Source organism: Hippopotamus amphibius, chromosome X (genome assembly GCF_030028045.1).
Source record: "Hippopotamus amphibius kiboko isolate mHipAmp2 chromosome X, mHipAmp2.hap2, whole genome shotgun sequence".
NCBI lineage: Eukaryota > Metazoa > Chordata > Mammalia > Artiodactyla > Hippopotamidae > Hippopotamus > Hippopotamus amphibius.
Genome location: NC_080203.1, coordinates 120,205,379 through 120,229,341, shown reverse-complemented (window position 1 = coordinate 120,229,341; position 23,963 = coordinate 120,205,379). Strand labels below are relative to the sequence as shown.

General features: G+C 40.0%; 1 protein-coding gene across 1 annotated transcript in view; it reads right to left on the bottom strand.

The window, feature by feature from the left end:
• MAP3K15 (mitogen-activated protein kinase kinase kinase 15) overlaps positions 1 to 23,963 on the bottom strand; it is a 131,337-nt gene that overhangs the window by 70,955 nt on the left and 36,419 nt on the right. The window contains exons 4-6 of the mRNA XM_057718468.1: positions 10,084 to 10,277; positions 6,757 to 6,925; positions 4,646 to 4,752 (exon numbers count right to left, since the gene is read on the bottom strand). Coding sequence (XP_057574451.1) covers positions 4,646 to 4,752; positions 6,757 to 6,925; positions 10,084 to 10,277 — 470 coding nt within the window. The remainder of the gene's footprint in view (positions 1 to 4,645; positions 4,753 to 6,756; positions 6,926 to 10,083; positions 10,278 to 23,963) is intronic.

The window sequence follows — 23,963 nt, the reverse complement described above, 5'->3', positions numbered from 1 at the left end:
TTCTGTCTTCCTCCTCTCTAAAATAAAGGATTCAGAGTACATGATTCCTTGTAAATTCAAGATTTTGTGGTTCTCTTCACTGCCAGGAAAACAATCACCACAAATATGTATCCTTCTTTTGCAACATGGTTTTAGGTACCTGGAAGCAAATTAACTATAAAAGTAGGGCTATGTAAGCCAGACAGAGAAAGACAAGTATCACATTATATCACTTATATGCAGAATCTAAAAAAATGATACAAATTAACTTATTTACAAAACACAAATAGACCCACAGACACAGAAAACAAATTTATGGTTACCAAAGGAAAAAGTGAGAGAGGGATAAATTAGGAGTTTTGGATTAACATATACACACTACTATATATAAAATAGATAACAAGGACCTACTGAATGACACAGGGAACTATACTCAATATTTTGTAATAACCTATAATGAAAAACAATCTGAAAAAAGTATATATATATACACACACACACATATATACACATATACATATAATCAATTTGCTGTACATCTGAAACTGACACAACGTAAACCAATTCTACTTCAATTTAAAAATTAGAAAAAAAAAGTAGGGTGATGCCATCATTTTCCTACTCTTTACAAACGTAATAAAAAATGGCTGTTTATATAAGCATGTGGCGAGATCACACAGTGAACATAAACAAAATAAACAAAGAAAAGGAGGCTGGGTGGTTACTGCAGAGACAACAAGCTCTCACCGTCCCTCCACCTGAGCAATGACCTGGCTGGGTAGCCCAGAGGCCGAGGATGAGCTGACTGCTGTAGGTTCTGGAACAAGGTTGCAGCCCGTTTGGTGTGGGCTGGATTCAATAACGTTCATCTAATATTCCTCCCACACACGTTTCCAGGGCCCACAGAGTATCTTCCTCTCTCTATCACTCCCCTTAACTTATTTATAGAGCAATACATCAGACATTCCAATAAACGTGTCACACATTCAGTTTCCCTTCCACTTGCTGAGTAACTCAATGAGTTCAGTTTTGCCAGGGTTGGCGGTCCGGACCCAAAGATGCAGGGAGTAGAATATGAGTACACTCCTGCTTTGCGACAGGCGAGTTTTGTTGTTTTCAAACCCAGGGCTTTGATTCTGTTACCCTTCTTCCAGACCATACCTCTGCCTGCTGCCTGGATCCTTGGTCAGGATCTTCTGGCTGTATTAGCATATCTAATAAAGTCCTGTCTATAAAAGCAACAGCAAATAAAAATTGTTCATAAAGGTTCTGTGCCATTGGGAGGCAAGCAACTTAACTGCTCAGTGGAAACTTGAAGTAGCTTTGAATGGGCTTCTGAATGCAATAAAGGGGAAGCGATCAGGAAAAGATGCCAACTCAAGGCAGCTTTCCTAATACAGGAAGCCCTTGCCATCTGAGGGTCAGATCATTCATTACTGTCAACATTTAGTAACACTGATGGCCATGATTTGTTCCACTTCCTAAGAGTTAAAGGTCAATTGTAATGCAGGAAAATTCATTATTTGTCCATCACTACATTCCCTTTATAGATACACGGTATCTCCATAAACTTTCTCAAAACTGTGCATAATGCCAAATCCTACTGCGACTCTGGTGACAGATGGCCAAGTTATACCTAAAGCAAAGATGTGAAATTCAGGATCAGATTGCATGTACAAATGAAGCCAATATTGCAATTCTACAGAAAATCCCTCGTTGGTTGGAGAAAATGAGGTTCTTGGCATTGAGGAGCCTAGCCAGCCTCCATACACATTTGTGGTGACTGTGTCCCTGGCAGTGAAGAGAACCACTGTCTAACAGGGGAGCATCGGACTAGAAGGAAAAGACCCATCATCAGAAAAGTGGCTGTCTGGCGAGTAATCCCAGCCAGTCTGCTTCCAAATGGGAAACATATATCGTCTAGGAATCACTTCATCCTGCCACACCCAGTTCTCTTAGATACTGATTTTCCATTTCAAAACATGTTTTATTCTTTTATTACTTTGAGTGGATGCTAATCAGATTATTTCATTCTGTTTGATAACTGTTACCTCTACTTGGTCTGGGAAAAGACTTGGTGGTGAGTGATTTCAAAGACCCTCTTAGTTTTAATTTAATGAACCAGTTTTTTAAAAAATAGCACTTACAGCATGCCAGGCATTCTTCCAGAAACTTCACCAGTGATAACTCATTAATCCTTATAATTCAAGGATTGAGCAAGCAAGTATAAATAAAAGCACAACCCACTTCGCTGGTGGAACAGTTACAGAACTTTTTTTTTTTTTTCCAGGCTGAAGGAAGATGCCCTTCCCAATGTTCCCCGCCTCGGGATGCTAAGTTCAAAAACCTCTGGGGAGAAAGAAGGCACATTTTCATAGAGACCGTGAAACCCACCACCCCTGACAAAAGGAATAAAAATCCTGACTACCACTGTTTGCCTGCATCTAGTACAGCAGAACACAAGCATGCACTATGTACCCAACAGAAATGTGTCTATATGTGTGCAAAAATCATGCACAAGAATGCTCACAGCAGCACTGTTCTTAGTAGCCCTAAACTGGAAACAACATACAGGTCTATGAGCAGTAAAAAGGATAAATCGATCGTGGCATATCCACACAATGAAATACTCCACAGCAAGGAGAAAGAATGAACTATGGATACATCCAACAGCATGGACGAATCTCACAAACATGAAGCTGAGTGAAGGAAGCCAGACACAAAAGAGTACATATTGTGTGGTTCCATTTACATGATGTTCAAGGACAGGAAAAACTCATCTATGGAGACAGAGGTTGCAATAGTGCCTGCCTATGGAGGGGTGGGGACTACCTGCAAAGGGGCACAAAGGAACTTTCTGGAGGGCTGGAAATGTTTTATAGTTTGATAGGGGTGTTGTCTACATGTATATATCTATTTATTAAAACTCATCAATTTGTATAAAGATCTATGTACTTCACTGCCTGTGCATGTTACATACTTCAGTACAAAAGAGAGATGTGGCCTTATATGCGTTACAAAAGTCCTGAAGCGTGGGCTTCTGTGTTGCTGCTGTCACGCAGATGCTGCCAGTGGCAGGTCCACAATCTGTAGCTTAATCTAGATGCTGGGGCAAAGCCAAGCCTCTGAGAACTCACACACAAGAGTCCTCTAACTCAGGTAGCCATCAACCCTCACTTTATTCATTTCCTGCAGAAGCTGTTGGCCATGGAAGGTTGATAAGGAGGTGCCAAAACTCTGGTTCTCAAGCTATGTTTGAGAATATCCTCCCAGAATTTTTTGCCGTGTGATTCGAACATGACCAATTCCTGGCCCCAGAAGACCACAGGCCCAGCAGGAAGTGTCTTTGGGCATGATTCTCACCATGTGCACCTGATGCCACCCCTCTTCGTAGTTCTTATCGGGGAGGAAGAGTGACTGTAGGACTAAGCCACTTAGGCAGCTTGAATTTTGTGAGATTGGATGTGTCAAACTCCTAGTAATCCTCCAAATCCACAGTAGCCAAGTTTCAATGGGCAAATGGCCACCCAGCTAGAGACTACATTTCCCAGCTTCCCTTACAGCTAGATATGGGTCATGTGACTATGTTCTCACCAAGAGAATGTCAGTGGAAGTGGCATGAGCAAATTCTGCTTGCTTTAAAGGAAATTGTTTGCCCTGGGCTTCCACTCTTTACTACTTTCATTAGGCTGGAACACAGAGTAGCAGTGACCTAGTTTCAACTAGAAGAGGACAACACTCTCGGGAATGAAAGAGCCACAAAATGGTCAGAAGCTAGGTCCCCGAAAAACTCCTGGGGCAGTGCTATGCCACTAGCCTGGTCCACTCACCTCTGAAAGAGAAATTTCAATCTGATTTAAATCATTGCATTTGGGGTCTCTTTACCATAGCATCTTAGCTGACACTCCTAGCAATAAGCTTTTGAGGCTCACGGTCTCCAGGCAGGAATTTCCAAGACTCACATACTCTACCTAGCCTAGTAATTTGTATTCCAAAGTTCAGACTATATTAGTACATAAAGATAGCACCCTCTTTCCCCGTTATACAACGTTAATCCTGTTGTTCAACTAGCCCCCACCCACCCAGCCTACAAGACACTCTCAGCTCCTTATTTGTGTACACAAGGTCCTTTCAAGACACAGTCCCACCCTCTACACTCTACCTCACTGCAGACATTTGCTTCACCTACATCTTGTGCTCTGGATGTTCCCTGAAGGCACACAGCACATGAAGAACTCTCTGCTCACACTTTTGGCCAAGTGGAATGGCCTTTTCACCACTCCTATCCTATACTCTCTCCCACCCATGAGGCAATTTTTTTTTTTTTTTTTTACGAAGTCTTCAAAACCCAGCCCAAAAGGCCCTGGAGAAGCTTCTTTAAAACCTCAAAGCAGAATGACTTCCTCCCTCTACTATGCTTCAATATTTATTAAGACATTTATCACTCAGAGCTGTAGGGATTTAGTTACGTGTCTGACCTCACAGCTGGAATATATGTTCCAAAGACAAAGTCCCTGAAGATTAAGATCATGCCTTGTCCGTTTTGATAATTTCACCATTCAGCTCATGATCTGGCTCATACTCAAAAATGAGGGTTGAATGAAAGAAGGAAACAATTGAAAAACTGCCATGTTTCAAAACTCTATACGTACATTATCATTCTTACCTATTCAGTGCAAATGCATAGTGGAATTTAATGTTATGCTGATCAGCCAAGTCACACGTGGGCAGCATTTCCAGTGTTTCTACCAGCTTCACCATCGCATCATAGTCCTGTTGGCAAGAGGTCCCAAGGTGAGAAAGAGAGGAAACACAGCTCTTCGCAGGTTTTCTTGAACAGTTACAAACATGAGACTGCCTCGGCATTTAAACACAAGCCTTTCCCTACATGCAACATTTAGTCAAGTTAAAGCCCTTAAAAGAATAGCAATGAAAGTAAAAGCAACAACAAGGTAGATGAGAGAGAAGACAGAAAGAATCCCTGCTATCAGAGGTCACAAAAGGATCAAGGAAAGGAAGTTAGATTCAAAGCTGATAAAAGAAAACAAATGAGCCCAGCAGCCAGGAAAAGCTACCACTTTTTGAGTGTAGGATAGTTAACACCACCAGCAGGGCTGTGGGTTAAAATGAACTGGACATAAAAATATAAGTTCTTTGCCACGTAAAGGGAGGAAACATCTCAATCCTTCCTATTTTGTCAGAAACAATCACATTCATCTAAACCAGAGTTTCTCAACCTTGGCACTATTGACATTTGGGGGCTGGATCATTTCACGGTGCGGGCTGTCCTGTGTATTGTGGGATGTTAAGCAGCATCCGTGGTCTTGACCCACTACATGCCAGTAGCACTTCCTCTTCCCTCCCCGAGTTGTGACAAGCAAAAATATCTCCAGACACTGCCACATGTCCCCCACTTGAGAACCACAGTTCTAAACTGCATAATTACCCAGGGAAAAATTGCTACCGTGTTTGCCTCAGCTGCATCCCCTCTGAGCAGTGCCATCTGCTACCCTTTCAGCCGGGCTTAGAATCATTGTTACTGGCCAACTCGCTGACAGCCAGCCACAGTTAGCGGACGAGGACTTCCCACCGAAATCTCATGCCTGTTTTGTGGCTTTACACTCTGATGCTGCTGCCCAAGGAAAGAGAAGGCAGAGTATTACAAGAAGCTTCTGGCTCACCCTTGAGCCTGACAGTCCCACCAATGGAAGGTTATAAAGAGGAGAGATGTGTGAACGCAAGAAGGAAGCCAGCAGCTCAACGGAAGAAAAACTTCAAAACAGGTCAATCCCATTCTCTGGTTCCATGGGGCATACTTTAAATCAGCATAATCCCTAAGAGCATCTGCTATTAAAATCAATTAGATGCATCTGTTTAACACCAGGGGCATGAGCTCCTTAAGTGGCTGACTTTGTTCTTGGTTCAGGTCATAAACGGAAGCCTCTCGTTTAGCTGTAGAGACCTGTGGCCGACAACCTCCAATACAGCTTTGTAGAATTCTGCAGGTTATGTACGTTGCCCCGTGTTCCTCCAAAGGAAAGGAAGGCATGACATCCTTAGAAATGGCTCCACGGCACTAAACTTGGAGGGAGGAAACGACCGATTTCCTCCATGGTACCATATTCTATAAACCCTGTCTCAAGAACTCTCCAGAAGTCCCTGTCACTTGTCTTAGAATAAAGCCTTGCATTCCCTGGGTCCTGGACATGCCTCTGCTACTCCTACTCTCCCTTTCACTAATAGGTAGTGATAAACAAAGAAGGAAGTGACAAAGGCCTAAAGGAAGTAGCAGAGCAGAGGAGTTAAGAGCAAGGACAACAGAGCTGGTTGCCTCAGTTTGAATTCTGACTTTGCCAACTGCTGTGTGACCTTAGGCAAGTTACTTAACTTCTCTGTACTCCATGTTCCTCGTTTGTAAAATGGGGATAATCCGAGTATACACCCCACAGGCTTGTGAAGAGGATCATGTGAATCAGGACTTGCAAAGGGCTTGGAACAGCACGTAGCACAAAGTGCACAGAAACTGTTAAATTTTGAATTCCTTTTATTGAGCCGTAGTGTATCTGAGATTTTGCTGGAGTGGCCTTCTGATATGACAAAACCTTCTCCAATATTTCCACCACAACAGATATGCCAGGTGACCTGTGACCTAGCCACATCCCTATTTTGTCTATAAAACAGCTACCTAACCAAACACCTCGTGTAAGAGTACTTCATATAAGGAAATCCTCATGTCAAGGAAGAACTGTGTTAGCCTCAGATAAGCATATTTCATACCTGGATATCTCGATAGGACAGCAGTAAATTAATGACGATGTCTGACGTCAGAACCTCGGTATTATCCATGCGGAGTTTGATGCGAGCCAGCTCCCTCGCCAGTTCATCGCCCTGGTATTTCTCTCTGGCTCTCCGGATGTCACTTAACAAGGTTTCTTTGTAATAAGCACTGGAGAGGGAAACAAGAAAAACTCCAGTCACATCCACATGCATCCAGGACTGTGTTTCCTTTAGCAGCTCCCACCAACTTGGTTCTTATCGATAGGATTTAGGCTAACACATGAGGGCCTCGCCCAGACCTGAGCCTCCGTGCATCAGTAAGCGGGAGACACGTCCTACTTGTGAGTGACAGTTTGCAAAACTAACCACTAAACAGTAACAAAGAAAAATCAGCTCATTATGACCTTGAATATTTTCAAACTTGACCCCATATGTATTTGGATGACACACAGGACTTGCTACCCACCCCAGCTCACCCCCCCTTCCTCTGGTATTTTCAAACACAAAGAAGACAAGAAAGTACTTTACTTGAATAGTGATTTCCCCTACTATTAAGAGATTTTCAAAAAGCCGAACAAAACTCCAAAGCCATGAAACACAGTAAAATGAGAACTTCTTTAAAATGTATCTATCAGGTGTTCCCAGCTAGTAATCACAAAGCTTTTTTCAGCTGGTCAAGAGCCAGAATCTGGACGTGTCCACGAACAATCCGAGAAGCCGTGCCTGGACACTTATGGACAACCTCAGCCTTTTACCCCCTACTCCCTTTGTCATTTTTGACAGCCAGAATGCTTTTCTAATGTAAGACAGAAAACTTCCTTCGTGTGGGCATCTAGATAATAATAAGGATGTATGACAACATTTCAAGCAGTTTAAATCCACACTGGAATGTCTCACCAGAGCCCCTCAAAGAACCAATGCTAGTATCTGGTACTTGGTTTAAAATCTTTTAAAATGACCTAATTTGGTATACAGAGGCCAATTTACAATGAACATACATTGATTTAAATATGTTGTCTACTCTCTAAGTAATTTTTTTTATGGAGACTGGGCATTGCCAGGCTGTAATGCTGTCAACCCATTAAGTGGCTGAATTCAGTTTTAACTGTAGACAGTAAAATTAAGTTGTTTATTAAAAAGAATAAGTTCAATAAGTAATAGTCTTCAGAGAGTGAAAAACAACACCTAAGAATAACAAATGTTGCTTTTAATAGTTATAATACTATGTCCAAAAAAAAGTGTTTACCGTATACAGCATGGTCCAATGCTTATAATAAGATCTCAATGAACATTTCAGGAATTAAGTGATGCCCCACAGAAAGTGCTCTGATATAAAAATATTAGCACATTGCTAATTTTTATTTCCTTATTTGTCCATTGCTTATTACCTCCCAATGATGAGCAAGTTAGCAGACTCTACTAATGTTTAAAATTCTATGATTAATCAAATGAGTCATTAAGTTGGCTGACAGCCATTGTGTATTTGCTGGACTATAAAGGCATCAAAGCTATTAAAGTGTTATTAGTTTAGCCTGACAAGTAAAAATTTACACTTTAGCTTAGTCTTGTTTTCAAGGGTAATTCTGAAAAATAGTTTTAATAGACTAAGAAACCTAATACGAACGGTAACTTGTAAGTAAATGAACAAAACAGTGAATTAAGTATGGCTTGGAGACATCATATATGTAATAAACATGCAGCCACTTCTGCCTCTGGTAACTAGGGAAGATGTTGCTAATCAATACGAACTTAGAAATGGCTTCAAACCCCTCTTCAGCACAGGGTTTCAGGTCGCCTTTATCAATTTATCAAAGTTGGCACTTGAGCTGAAAACTTATCTGCCATCCCTGTTACAGATGTTTTAAACTATAAGCACCATTTACCCTCTCACTAACCCTTGCCAGGTATCTGGTAGTTCAAGGAGCGGAATCAACCAACAGGTATTTCCAGTTCTTTGAAATTAAACCAAATCAAAAGAGTTGTTTTCCTACGGAAACATACATGAAGTGAAAGAGAAACAGACTTGAGTCTACTTCTTGTGAAGACCTTGCTCATCTAGCAGACTCGAGCTAGCCTACTTCCTTGTCAGACCTGAGAAGATGATACTGGGAGAGTTCTCTCCTTGAACTTCACTAAAATGTTCACTGTGCAATAAGACAATAGTTAGTAAGGGGCTGGGGGCGGGGGGAGGGGTGACCAAAAGAGGCTTTCCAGGGACATGCTGCAAAAGGTGCTCCATTTGCTTTCTATGTTGGCATGTGGTTACATATGCCTGGGTTGCAAGTCTTCTTTTCTCATTAAAATCTGTAGCAGAAACTCTGTGTCCAGAGAAGAGGTGACAGGATAGAAAGAGAGAACAGACTGGGAACAAGTGTGCACCTCACACCGACCCTATGGTAGGAATGCGCCACAGTTTGGGGAGCCACAATGCGAGCCAAAGGGATGTCCCTTACATTTCATTTTAAGTCAGTTCTGCCAGTGCTTCGGATTTTCATTTGTTTTGGAAGGACAAATCCCTCTCCTTGTGACATAACTCTCAGGAGTAAATCCTTTAAATTGACTGCAGGCAAAAAAAACCAAAAAACAAAACACTGGATCCTTTGGTTAAGTAGACTAATTTTTCTGCCTTCAAGTTTTATTCAATAGAATAAGGGACGTTTTAAGGACTAGTTTCTTAAGCACTGAGGCTCAAAGATGTGCGCTGATTGTTCCAAGGTTACACAGTGAAGCATCCCCTGAAGAATCAAACCCAAACCTGTCAACTCATGAATCACTACTCCACACCTTCTCCAACATAAATCTACCAAGAACACGTCACAGGACACGCTGAGGTCAGGATGCCTTCAGCTTGACTCAGTACATTCCGACTTTCACAGCACAAGGACTTACGGCTGGAATGACTTTGCTGATGCATTTTAACCACCTCAACAGCTGATTGGTGATGGGGAGGAAATCACGTTCAGAAATGATTTTGAAAACACAGAATCTCAGAGTTGAAAGAGCATTAAATAAAATCAGTGACTTAAGTTCCTTATTTTCTAGATGAGAAAACAGCTACGGAAAAGTTATTGGTCAAGGTCACACTTGGAGCCAAACACAAGCTCAACCCTGACCTCAACTGCAGTTTTATTCTCTTTTGGCTACACCTCAACGGCCCAATTTAGTGAGCTAGTAAGGAACACTGGATTCCAGGATGAATTTAACATGATTGGCCGGGGTTCTCCACTCTCTGGGCACTATGGTCTCTTGAAGGTACATCACCTCCATGGACGTGAAGAGAAAATTTTGGCAAAGCCCCCAGGGTTATTGACAGTCGATGGGAATTACCATGAGGTGACGTGGATGTCCTTGAGGAGGCTAGTAAACCTGTCCACCAGGGGCACACACAGTGGACCCAGGATGGTGTCCCAGTTGGGCTGCATGTACTCTGAGGCACGTCTCTGGGCGTCACTCTCACAGCAGAAATAATCAGCGCATGGTGTCACGATGTACGGGATGAAATAATAATTTCCGCTAGATGCCTGGAAAAAAGAAATAAAAATATTTCACAAAATAACTGATGCAGAAGCACAGCTGTGGCTTTGGGCAGGTGGAACCTCGGTGGGATAGGAAAGGAGAAAATGCCTGACAATGAACAACTTGCACAACATGACTATGAATCTATCAGACGCAAAACAGGAAACCACTCAATTTCACAAGCTCTAACTCATGGATGTACAACAAAAATTTGGTTTCAAACCCTGAACTGATCTGTATATGTCTCTGAACTTCATCGGCAGAGTTTTTAGGGTTTTAAGTCTCAGAAATAACACGGTTTCATTACATTCCCCCCAAATCAGAGGGAACTTCAGCCCAATGATAACCAAGGATTACAATGTAAAGGCTTATTTTCTTTCTTTCAGCATAGATGGAAAAGCCTTATTATTTGATAATTTAACCACAAAAAACTGTTCTGCAGGAGGCAGATATTAATAAATATGATTAGTCTCCAAGATTTTTTAAAAAAAGGATCTGTTTAAATATTTTTATATTGTCAAATAATACTCAAGAAAAACTATCTTTTATTCTATGGAAAGTCATGATTCATAGTCAAATTGTAATCCTTTGTAAAGCATAAGTACTACCTTTAATTAGCATTAAGCCTATGCTCAGTTTTTAACATATTTGGAGGACTAAAATATGCTCTTATATGATATTCTTCTATCATAGCCAATCTTTTGTCTATACTGTCATAAAAAGCAACTAGGTTAAAATTTCAGACTTTTTAATTCCTATCTCTTCACTAAGTTTTACAGAATTTACACGAGGACAGAAATAATTCATCTGACTTCTCCCCTTTAATTTTTTAAACTAAGGAAGTTACTAGGAATTTTGGCATAATGCAAAAATAACCTTGGGAAGCACACTTTCACCAAGAACGAGAAGTCAAATAAGCAATACAGCTTCTTCTAAATTAAAAAGAAATTCACTCATCACAGAGACAACTCTCAGAATGCTACAATCTCAGATCAAACAGAAGCCTTGGGAAAACTTTCCACACCGGGGAATTAGTTTCAAACACATATGTGACAGACACCATAAAGTTTTCCTTTTGAATAAGATTTGCTTACACAAGGACAGGTGGCATTCTTATTTCTATCTAAATTCAAAATACAAATAGTTGTCCTGAAATTCTCTCCCTCTTTTGTACCTTTTAGGGCATCTATAGCCCTGCTGAGACATGTATTTAGGACTCAAAATATTTTGTTAAGCAAAAATGACTAGCGCTGCTCCACTCAACCATATTTGAGACTGTGTCAGCAAACTTTTTCTGTAAAAGGCCAGATGGTAAATATTTTTGGTTTTGTGGGCCATATAATCTCTATTGCAACTACTCAGCTGTGCTGTTACAGCATGAAAGCAGCTGCAGAGAACACATAAACACACGAGCATGCCTGTGTCCCAATAAAACTTTATGGGCATAAATTTGAATTTCATATTTTCACATGTCCTGAAACATTCTTCATCTTCTGATTTTTTTCTAAGCATTTAAAAATGTAAAAACCATTGTAAGCTCACAACAGGTGGTGGGCCAACCCTTGTCTAACACTAAGCTTCCTGATGTTTCATGATTCCTGATAATAGGTTTTATGAGAGTACCTACCCTGCTGCAAAATAGCAGCTGGATACTGTCCCTGTGGACACTAGATATTGGGGTTAAACACCTCAAACTACAAATGCCAGTGTGTCATAAAGAGAAGTGGCAAAATTTGGGATGTGTTGGTGATAACTGGGGAATAGGAGGAAGAAGACTCATAGTTACTTCCTAGCAATCACTGGACATGGCCCACACCAGGGGAACAAAGACCCTTCCCTCTCTGGTAATATCTTCAAATTCTCAAAGGCAGACTCAAATCGCCCAACAAAGTAAGGTTCCATTACCTATAACAAGAAAGCCCTGTTGCTAAAGTTAATTAAATGCTGTTTATACACTCAGAAGTTAAACTGCTTGTTCTTCTACCTGAAATTGGTCGAGTTTATAGTAAAAGATTTCCTAGTTCAGACTAAGAAGGAGAAAAGAGCTGTGTGAATCAGTGAAGTCTAGAAGGTAAAAAAATATATACCCTTGAGGAAATGGAGTTTGCTATTTTCAAAAAGTTAGAGCTAGATGGGAGGTGTGTGGAGCTCCTCAGATCCCCTCCCCAGGAAAACAAACATAACTGGTAACAAATATTTTTAAAAAGCCATTTAAAATCTCTATAAATTGTCTTAAGAAGATACAGCAAATGGAGAAATCTTTATTCGAGAAAATCGATTAAATCTTGATAAGAAGAGTGAGACTCTAGTACTTGAGCTATAACCTGCTCTTCCCCTATCCTCTAGCCCAGAGTGACAGTATGGGTACAGCCAAGAAGATGGGACCCGCTCCCATCCTCAACTTCAAGTCTAGGGTGGCAGTTTCTCCCTGGGAAGGCTATGCCACCAGCATCCTCATCCACCACAGCCCTGTGCTACAGAAGCTCTAATACAGGCAAGCGTGGTCAAGAGGACCAGGGCTCCAATTCTCCACCCAGTTCCCACTTGTGTGGTAGAAGCTCTCTCTTAGGTGAAATAGGCCAAGAATACTGGGCCCTGACCATCTATGTCGCAGCTCACATAGGGCGAAGTTTCCATGCCAAGAGATGCAAGCTGAGAAGATCAGGGGCTGCTATCCCTGCCCAGCACCCCACTTATAGCATGGTATCATTTGCAGAGAGGCAGGCTGCTACCCCCGTCCCCAGCTCTGGGGCAGTGGTGCAGAGGCTCTGCCTAGGGGAGAGGCATGCTGTAAGAATAGAGAGCTTTGCAGCTCTCCCTAAGGGGACTGACTTTATGTGGAACACAGCATGGAGAAGTTCAAACCTACGGGCACTGACAAAGACAACGGAGATTTTTGTGGCAAGAAATTACGAGGAGGCTGGTAGCTCCATGATAGCAATCAGTGAAAGGTGGACCAGCTAGAAGTTTAGAAAAAGAGAAAGAGGGGAAGAGAGAGTTATGAAAGCCTTCCTGGGGTCAGAGTAAATCTTAAAGACCAGCCTTAAGAACTACCCCTGCAAAGAAGCCCAATGTTAATGATATTAGACTGCGGAACATTTATGTCTCAGGTCATTGGCAAAAACAATAAAGCAATCAGCTAACAATTAGGGGAGACTGACAACTGGATATAATATCAATAGAGGAAGATCAGTCAGAAACTTAACCGGGAAGCTGGAGAAAGATATAGTCAAAGAGAGCCCAGCTATAACCACTGTCATCCCCAGGTGGGGGAGGAGGGTTAGGGTAGCTGTGTGCATGCCCAAGGCTGCACCTTCTGAGGCGTGACATCAGAGGATGTCAATGGAGGAAACAGACTTCACTGAATTAGTCCAGCGAAGTCACTAAACAAATAAGCCAGCAGATAGGAACAAGTTCCAGAGGCAGGAATGAGAAAAGTCAGTATCCAGAGTCGCTACATTTTCTAAAATGTCTAGTTTTCAGCAACAAAAAGTACAAAACATGCAAAGAAACAGGACAGTGTGATCTGTACACAGGAAAAACAGCAGGCAACAAGTAACTGCCTTTGAAAGGATCCAGGTATCGGACTTAGGAGAGAAAGACTTGAAAACTGCTAATATAAATATGTTCAAAGAACTAAGAGAAACCATACTTAACAAATTAAAGGTATGACAACAATGCATCATCAAATACAGAATGTCAATGAAGAGTCAGGAATTACCAAAGAAGAAGCCAATGGAAATCCTTGACTTAAAAAGTATAATAACCAAAAGGAAAAATTCACTGAAGGGACCCAGTGGGAAATTTAAGTGGAAGAAAGAATCAGCAAACTTGTAGACAGATCAATAGGGATTATGCAAACTGAAGAACAGGGAGGAAAAAGAATGAAGAAAAATGAACAGAGCCTCAAAGAAATGTGGGACACCATCAAGTGCACCAACAAACACAACTCATAATGGGAGCCCTGGAAGAAGAGGAAAGGAGCAGAAAAATACAAAGAAATAATTGCTGAAAACTTCACAAATTTGATTAAATGAATCTATGTACCCAAGAAGTTAAATAAATTGCAAGTAGGATAATCTCAAAGAGATCCACACCCAGATACACCATAGCCAAAACTGTGAAAGACAAAGTCTTGAAAGCAGTAGGAGAAGAAAGTGTCTGTGTACAAGAGCAACCCGATAAAATAAATATCTGACTTTTCATCAGAAACAAGGAAGGCTAGAAGGCAGTAGGACAACATATTCAAAGTGATGAGAAAAAAAGGTCAACCAAAAATCTTATATCTAGCAAAACTATCTTTTAAAAATGAAGGTGACTCTAACTACACTGAAAAGACACAAGGTCTGTAGAGAAAATTTCAACACCCTAATAAAGGATCCGAAAGAAAATCTGGTGGGGAAAGGAGGAAATAAAGACATTTTCAGGTAGACAAAAACGGAGATAATTTGTTCCTAGGCAGACCTGTCTTACGAAAAATACTAAAGGAAGTTCTTCAGGCTGAAAGCAAGTGACACCAGACAGTAATTTTAATTCACATGGTAAAAACAAAACACGTAATAAGATTAGTTAGTTATACAGGTAATTGTAAGAGACAGTATAATTGCTAATTTATTCTTTCTTCTCTTAACTGGTTTAAAAGACAATTGCATAAGATGATGTATATAATCATATGTTGGGGCCTGTAACATAGATATGTAATATATTTGACGCTAACAGTACAAAAGATGCAGGTGGAAACAAAGCTGTATTGGAATAAGGAAATAGCACCATTTGGTAGCTTGAACCCACAGAAACAAATGAAAAGAATCAGAAATGGTAAACAAACGGGTTAACGTAACTCTACAAATACTTATTTTCCTTTCTTCTCTCAGCTTTGTTAAAAGATAATATTATACAGCGTAATAATTCTAACAAAAATACTCACAAACATTACAACTAAATAACCCTGAGCCTCCATAAGAGGTAGGTTAAGTCGAAGGTGCAAGAATCCAACCTATTTGGATAGAATTGTTACAGGTTTTAAAATTCTTTCCAGAACAAACATTTCTGCTGAAATCTTGTTGACAGTCTTCCTTTAGCAAACTTATTGTTCCCAAATAGCACAAGAGTTAACTCTGCCCTAGTCCTGCTCTAATCCTCAATAATTAGGTGTGAAAAAATAAGATTTTGACAAATACATGCTCTGTGCTGTCACAGCTTATGGCTCAAGTGGGGAGAGCAGCAGCGGCGGAGGCTGGTGAAGGCCTGCCCACAGCTGGAGCGGATCTGATCCTCTGAGCAAACACTTAGCCTCAGTTTGAGTAAATAAAGAGAAAGAGAGGGAACGCATGAACTCCGAAAACAACTGAACGAGTTTAATGAACAGGACTGAGGAGACAGCAGGAATCTGGAGCCTTGGGAAAGTAAAAATACTTCCTTTGAGAAAATCTTTCATACAGTGTATACAGAAGTTTAAGAAATTTTACAGAAAGAAATTGGGGCTAATGACTACATTTTAAAAAGCAATTCATAAACTTTCAAATGAAAGCACAGGCTCTTAAGTGCAGTACTTCTGTTCTTACAAACAATAGGCCCAAACATCTTCAAATGATGGAACACATTCAGATTTTTGTTGGTGGGGAGACCCAAAATTAAAAAGAAAAACACTGATTAGCATAACACATGTTCAATAGCAAACCAGGCTTGGATATTTGTAACTGTTACATTTATAAATGGACACATCTCAAGAATCCAGCTCATTAAGACAAATTTAACAAAGGCAGCTTAGTTTCCTACATAAAGGGGCATTAGAACCAGTATGCTAGGCACATAACTATGTAAACCCTTATTCCAAACACTCTTCAAGTATTTCCAAAAGGATGATTCTGATATAGTAACTGAGGTCAGAGAGCAGAGTAAAAGCCAGTGGTCTCTGACACTATGAGCGTAGGGAGTAGAGGAATCTGTCCTCTGAAGTTTTTAGTTCTTAACTTAGCAACTGAGATTTCCTGAACTACTATCATCTACAAATATCACCACCATGAACAGTTCATCCCGTAGCATCACTAGGGTAAACAACAGGTATTTTTTAAAAAGCTCTCATTACAGAAGTGTGGCTATATAGTCTCAAATGCCATAATTTTAAATGCCTGCCTGATACACCATCTGGTGAATATAAACAGTGTACTTCACCATTCTCTTATTATTTAACTTTGTTTTGAAATTTTTCTTACTATACACTGAGATGAACACCTTTGCACATAGTATCTTTACGCTGTGGTCTTTTCCTAGCAATAGCTTCCCAGGAGGAAGATTACTAAAGCAAGTTTAAGGCTCTTGATATGTGTGGCCAAGTTGCTGTCAAAAAGGATGGAGCAATTTATACTCCTACCAGTAGTGTACGAAGGCATTTCAACTTCATCACTGTCTCAGGAGAGCTGGGTAGTGGGTTTTTTTTTTCACATTTGCTAAGTTAGGTAAAAAAGAAATAACTTATGATTATTGAAATAGGAAGTCAGTATCATCTCAGCTCAAGCATAGGAAGATGGTGGAGAATTTGGATAGCCAAAGATTGAATCCTAGCTCCGCTCCATACTAGACGGATGACCTTGGAAAATGTACTTATCCATCTAAACCTCAGTTTTCTCATGTTTAAAATGAGAACAATAATACTGTCAACTTCATTAAGTGATAAAGGCTTAAAGATGGTCATGGTACATGGTGGACATCCAATAAGTATTAGCTATGCTTGATAGTTCTAGACCAGATTGGAAATTCGGAACCCGGAGCCCATTAATGCTTGGGGGTCTGTGAACCTGAATGAGAAAAAAAAATTCCACCTTTGTCATCATTCACCTTTAACTGAAATGTAACAGTGCCTTTGATCAGGAATGCAGGTAAAATCTTTCTGTTTTAGCAGGACATGGGACTTTGTCACTAACAGAAATCACAGAATTTTTCATGTCACATTACAGTTCCTGCAGAGATCTCAAAATAACTTTCATACTCATCACTACTTCAAAATTATGACAGTTTTTAGACTTGCTGTTTGATATTATTTGAGACATTAGTAAAGGAGGACATAGATTACAATACACAGCTTTAAAAATATTTTTGATAACTTGGTCTCCTTTGTAATCCTTTGTATTTATTTAAGCATTTTAAGATATATTCTGAGAAGGTGTCCACAAGGCTCCTCCAGACCGACAAAGGAGTCCCAGGCCCCCAAAATCCAAGAGCCCCTGCTCTGGACACTAAGCACATGTTTCACACAGAACAGCCTACCTGCAGCCCTAAAACATCAGAGTTTCTTCAGTGGGTTTCATATATGAACATCTCCAAGATAACAGTGTGAGTCCCATCCTTAAAGAGCTGCCTGGATTCTCCAGGACAGCCCAGGAGAGCACAGCATGGTGGGGTCTCAACCTAATTGTCCATCAGGTTCAATCATGGCCACTAACCAAGGACACCTAGGAGGCTCCTCTGCAGGAAGGGCAAGGGCCCAGGAACATCAGCATAGCAACACAAGCGAAGGGGCCTCAGTACACCAGCACTTATTTTTATTTATGGCTAGCAGCAGGCCACAAAGTTGGTCAATAACAGCACAAGTTTTATAAATTAATTCTTTGGAGCACATAAAACGTGTAAGAATTTATCCCAACCAACTTCATAATGAGACTTTCAGCTTGACCTTTCAGGGAACATTTTAAAAATAATGATACAAACATTTAATCAGTCAACAAATGGCCTAGTCAAAAGAAGGGGGAAAAATCTAAGGCAGATGGAAGGTGGTTTCATACTACCCATGATAAGCTGATTTCTAAGCACTTATGGAAGAATGCATATCTTGACTGCTGGCAGAACATGGCACTTTGGAGCTTAAATCTTGTAATACAAATGGACTGCAAATCCTCAGTGGAAATGGAATTTAAAAAGCACAGAAAATTGTTCCCGGGAAAATTTAGGGAGCAAATGAGTGAACATAAGACAATTAAAAAATTACTAACATAACCATGTGTGACAAAGTCAATTTATTAAGGAAGAAAATCTAAGTCAGGCACCACTCTAAAAAAATGATTACAAGGCATAATTCTTTGTCTAGTCAAAGAGTGAAGTCAGTCAGAAAGAGAAAGACAAATATTGCATGCTAACTCACATATATGGAATCTAAAAATGGGACTGATGAACTCAGTGACAAGAACAAGGACGCAGGTGCAGAGAATGGACTGGAGAACTCGAGGTTTGGGAGGGGGCGGGGGGTGAAGGGGAAGCTGAGACGAAGCGAGAGAGTAGCACAGACATATATATACTACCAACTGTAAAATAGATAGCCAGTGGGAAGTTGTTGTATAACAAAGGGAGTTCAACTCGAGGATGGAAGATGCCTTAGAGGACTGGGGCGGGGAGGGTGGGGGGGGAGTCAAGGGAGGGAGGGAATACGGGGATATGTGTATAAATACAGATGATTGACCTTGGTGTACCCCCCAAAAAATAATAAATAAATAAATAAAATTAAAACAAAAAGAAAAGGAGAATTTTAAAAAAAGTCAGCATGCATGCAATCAGGGAAATGCAGTTGTTTTTTTTTAAAGATCAATGCAAATAGCATTCTACATTGCTATCTTTCTATATTTATCTGGTCATAAGTGGCACAAATACATATACAGAAGCTAACAATTTCAATTGGATAATCAGACTACTGTGCCACTGAAGGGTGAATGAAGATATCCCTGCTGGAAACACACCATGTAGCACCAACTGAGCTATTTCAAGAGTCCATCTGTTTTGTTCAAAGAACAGAATGGCTATCGTAAAGTCAGAGAAGTATTTCAGAGCTGGCACAAATCGCAGTAATCACCTTATTAATAATCATCTCATCTTATAAGGGAGGAAACCGATTCCCAGCAAGGTTAACCAGCTAGCCCACAGATGACCACAGAGCCAGGCAAATCTCATGTCCTCCCCGCTCCCTTCTTGGGTTTCTTGTCACTAACTGCCAATCCAGCTTAATTCTGAAATATCCTTAAATCAAGACGGACATGATATACAAAATGCCCAACACTAACAGATGGGTGAATGGTGAAGTTTATGGTATATAAATTACATCTTAAAGAAAATAAATGGGTATCATGGGACACCAAAGACTTATTCAGTTGGTAGGCAGAATTAAATATTTCTACTTTAGTTCTGACATTGGCCCTGTGAAATGTGACATTATTCCTGTGATATTCAAGAGGTAGAGAGAAAAGTTTTATGGTTCACACCTCCCAAGTACTCCAATTTATTTATTTATTTTTTCAGAGTACTCCAGTTTAAAAGAGAACATAGAACACAAGCATAAAGGGGAAAAAAAAAGACAAAAAGACTTGAACAGAGAATCTAAGATGAGGTAGAAATAAAAAATAGCTACACAAATGAAATAAATATTCAAAGGGCAGAAATTTTTACATAAATCACATTCAATGCACAAAATAAAATTCTCCCTTTCCATCTACTATGAGAGCTAGCCTTCTTGTTTGAAATTGAGTTTTCACTAATAAAAGTGATAGAAATTCTGATTCTGAACTCCAAAAACCCAAAGCATACAAAAGTAGAAAAAAAATTTAATTGCCTTTTTACCCAAGTGTCCCTAAGCAATCTACATCATCCTTGGTAATTTTAGATCCCAAGCCAAAGCAAACTGAAGAATTGAGGAAAGCAAGAGAAAGACCAGGAGAAATTCTGTTACTCTAAACTTGAGGCCTCAGTGTGCTTGTAAGCTGGGTAAAAAGACTTCCAATACTGTAGACAATACCCCCAATATTGTCAATGTCTGCTTCTCAAAGAATTTCCATTTATTGGGATCATAGAGAACTATTTTGATGGGAACAATGAGTTTCTTTTAAATCTCATTGGCTTTCCTAAATAAATAAATAAATAAATAAATAAATAACCACCTAGTCCAGAGGTCAAGAACCAGATTAGTTTCTTAATAAGGTGTTTTCTAGTAACATGATCCTAGCTTGGAAATTTAACTCTGCTTTTAAAAAACCAGCTCTGAACTCTGGCTTTCTGACATGACAAATGAAAGTAAGGTCTAGTTTACTTTGAATAATTTCTTCTACAAATATTGGGTAGAAAACATCATCTTCTCCTAGTAATTTTCCTAAGGGACAAGGAAGGTTTATGTCCCCATGTTTCCTCTCTGGTGAGGCTACGTATAGCTTCCAAATAATTACCTACTAATTCAAAGGCAAAAATTATTTCTGTGCATCTCAGTCTTCGAGGTACATGCTTAGTCTTGGGGTATATATGATTTACATGACTTTTTATTTCTCAAGTGAAATAATCGTAATGTGGTGGACACTCGGGCGGACACCCAGACCCCCCTTCAAGGAAGGACGTGCTGTCCCAGCTACTGGGAGCACTGTAGCTCTCACCCCTGTTGTCAGCCCCTCCTGGAACTGCCTCAGTTGCAGAAAGCACCTCACTCAATGTCGCTCTCCTTCCAGTGAAGGATGGATGCAGAAGTATAAAGGACTGGCCATCCCATCCCAACTCAGAACTACTCAGAAAGGTCATCCCAGCTCAGAGCTCGCAGGGGGGTGGAGTCAGCAAAGGCTGCCCTTGAGCCTGCATCCCAGCTGGATTTCTCTCTCTGCCCAGTCCTGCTTCCTGCCCTCCTCTTCCTCGAAGGTGATCCCAAGGGCCCTCCTCAATAAATCTGTTCACTAAACTCAGTCTCAGAGTCTACTTCCTGGGGGGGAATCAACCTGCAAAATATAATGTAACTTTGAAGGTATGGTTATTTTTACAAAGGAAAATTAAAACAAAGAATACGTGTGGACTATGTACAATAATAAACTACCAAGAAGTTCCAAGGTTTAATAGATAAAGTAGTCTCTCAGGGTTGGCTATATTTTCACTTTTGTTTTCATAAAGGCTGTATTTTCACTCTTGTTTTTGATCTTTCATCATATAAACATGTCTTCTGAAGCGTTAAAATGCTGAAAGGGGCTATCTTTGTTATCTCTAAAGCAGTAGAAAATGGCCTAATAATAAAAATGGATAAAAATAATATATGAAAAGAAGTTATCTTTATGGAACTCTGATCAAAAATGAAATTACGTTTTAACTCAAATACTGAATTATGAAGTAAAATATGATGTATTAAAGATTTCTGTGAAAAGTTTTTTTTAATAAATCTTGAAAAGGAAATTAAGAAAACAATTTCATTTACAAAAACATCCAAAAGAATAAAATACCCAGGAAAAAATTTAACCGAGAAGGTAAAATACTTGTGCACAGAAAGCTATAAAACATTGCTGAAAGGAATGAAAGGAGAACTAAACAAATGGAAAGACACCCTGTGTTTTTGGATTGGAAGACTTCATATTGTTAAGATATCAATACTACGCAAGTGATAAACAGATATAGTGCAATCCCTAGAAAAATTCCAACAGCCTTTTTTTGTAGAAATGGAAAAGTTGATTCTCAAATTCATATGGAATTGCAAGTGGCCCCAAGTGGCCAAAACCATGTTGGAAAAGAAGAATAAAGTTGGGGGAACCAGATTTCCTAATTTCAAAACATACTATAAAGGTACAGTGGTCAAAACAGCATGGTACCGGCATAAGGGTAAACATACAGGTCAATGAACTACAGAAACAAACCCTTACACTTATGATCAGTTGATTCTGATAAAGGTGCCAAGAAAATTCAATGGGGAAGGAATAGTCTTTTTTAAGAAATGGTGCTGGGACAGCTGGATAGCCACATGCAAAAGAAAGAAGTTGGGCCCCTAGACACACCAGACACAAAAATTAACTCAAAATGGGTCAGAGAAATAAATGTAAGGGCCAAAACTATAAAACTTTAAAAGGAAACATACGAGTAATTATTTACGACCTCAGGTTAGGCCAAGAGTTCTTAGATATGACATCAAAACCATGAGCCATAAAAGAAGTAACTGATAAAGTCTCTGATAAGGGCCTTGTTTCCAGAATACACAAAGAACTCCAATAGCTCCATAGTAAGACAAAATCCATCTAAAAATAAGCAAAAAATTTGAATAGACATTTCACCAAAGAAGTCTATGAACGGCTAATCACAACATGAGAAGATGCTCAATAACATTACTCACTAGGGAAATACAAACCCACAATAAGATACCACTCCATACTCACTAAAATGGATATAATAAAAATATAGACAATACCAAGTATTGATGAGGATGTGAAGAAGCTAGACCTCTCATTGCTGATGGAAATGTAAAATGGTACAGCCACCTTGAACATTATTTTGATAGTTTCTTACAAAGTTAAACATATATTTACTATATGATCCAGCAATTCCATTCCTAGGGATCTACCCAAGAGAAATGAAGACATATTTCCAACACAAAGACTTGTACTTGAATGTTTATAGCAACATTATGAATAATAACCAAAAAGTGGAGACAATCCAAATGTCCATCAACTGGGGAATATATAAATACACCGTGGACTATGCATACAATATTTTCAGCAATGAAAAGAACCACTGATACATGCTACATCACGGGTGAATCTCACAAACTTCATGCTAAGTGAAAGAAATTAGATGCAAAAGACCCCATTATTATATCCTTCCATTTCTATGAAAAGTCCTGAAAAGGTAAATCTATAATACATACAGCAAATTAGTGCTTACTTGGTGCTGGGATGGGAACAGGCATTGTCTGGAAACAAGTATTTTTGGGGGTGATGGAAATGTCCTAAAACTGGGTTGTGGTGATGCTGCACAACTCGTAAAAATCATTGAATTGTGTGCACGGAGGTGAATATTATGGTATGTCAATTATACCTAAATAAAGAGTTTAAAAAAACCCCTGGAACACGGGTTTTTTTTTTAAGCATCATCTGAAAAAGAGGTGAGCACAAAAGGTGATACTGTGTTTCCGAAGAACAGAAGAGCCCAGAAGGGCTGCAGGTCTGGTCCAGGCTGAAGCCTGGAGATTGGCTTCCCATCCCTTACATCCCTGCAAAGCGACTGCTCCTAGAAATGGAAGCAAATGTAGCTATCTGTGATGGCTAATTTTATGTGTCAACTTGACTGACCACAGGGTGCCCAGATTAAACATTATTTCTGGGTGTGTCTGTGAGGGTGTCTCTGAATGAGATCAGCATTTGGGTCAGTGGACTCAGTCAAGCAGACTGCCCTCCCCACTGTGGGTGGGCATCATCCAACCACTGAGGCCTGACCAGGACAAAAGGCAAAGGAAGGAGGAATTTGCCCTCTTTTTCCTGCCTAACTGCTTGATCTGGGACACCTCATCTTATCTTCTCTGTTCTACACCATCAGCTCCCCTGGTTCTCAGGCCTTTGGACTTGCACTGAATTACACCACTGGTTTTTCTGGGTCTGTAGCTTGCAGATTGTAGGGTTTCTCCACCTCCGTAATTATGTGAGGTAATTCCTCATAATAAATATCTCTACCTCCCTCTTTCTATATCTCCTATTGGTTCTGTTTCTCTAGAGAACTCTGGCTAATACACCACCCCTCTACCAAATGAAGCCAAATTCCATATATCATCAGGCACAATTCTAGAAATGTAAAATACTCCCTGAAGACAGAGATCTCAAAGCATCTTGGTTTCCATATATTCATACATCACTTCAAGCACCTAGCTGCATGTTCAGTGTATGGCATTTAATCTGTACCTGACTCACAGGACTTTATAATTCACCGAC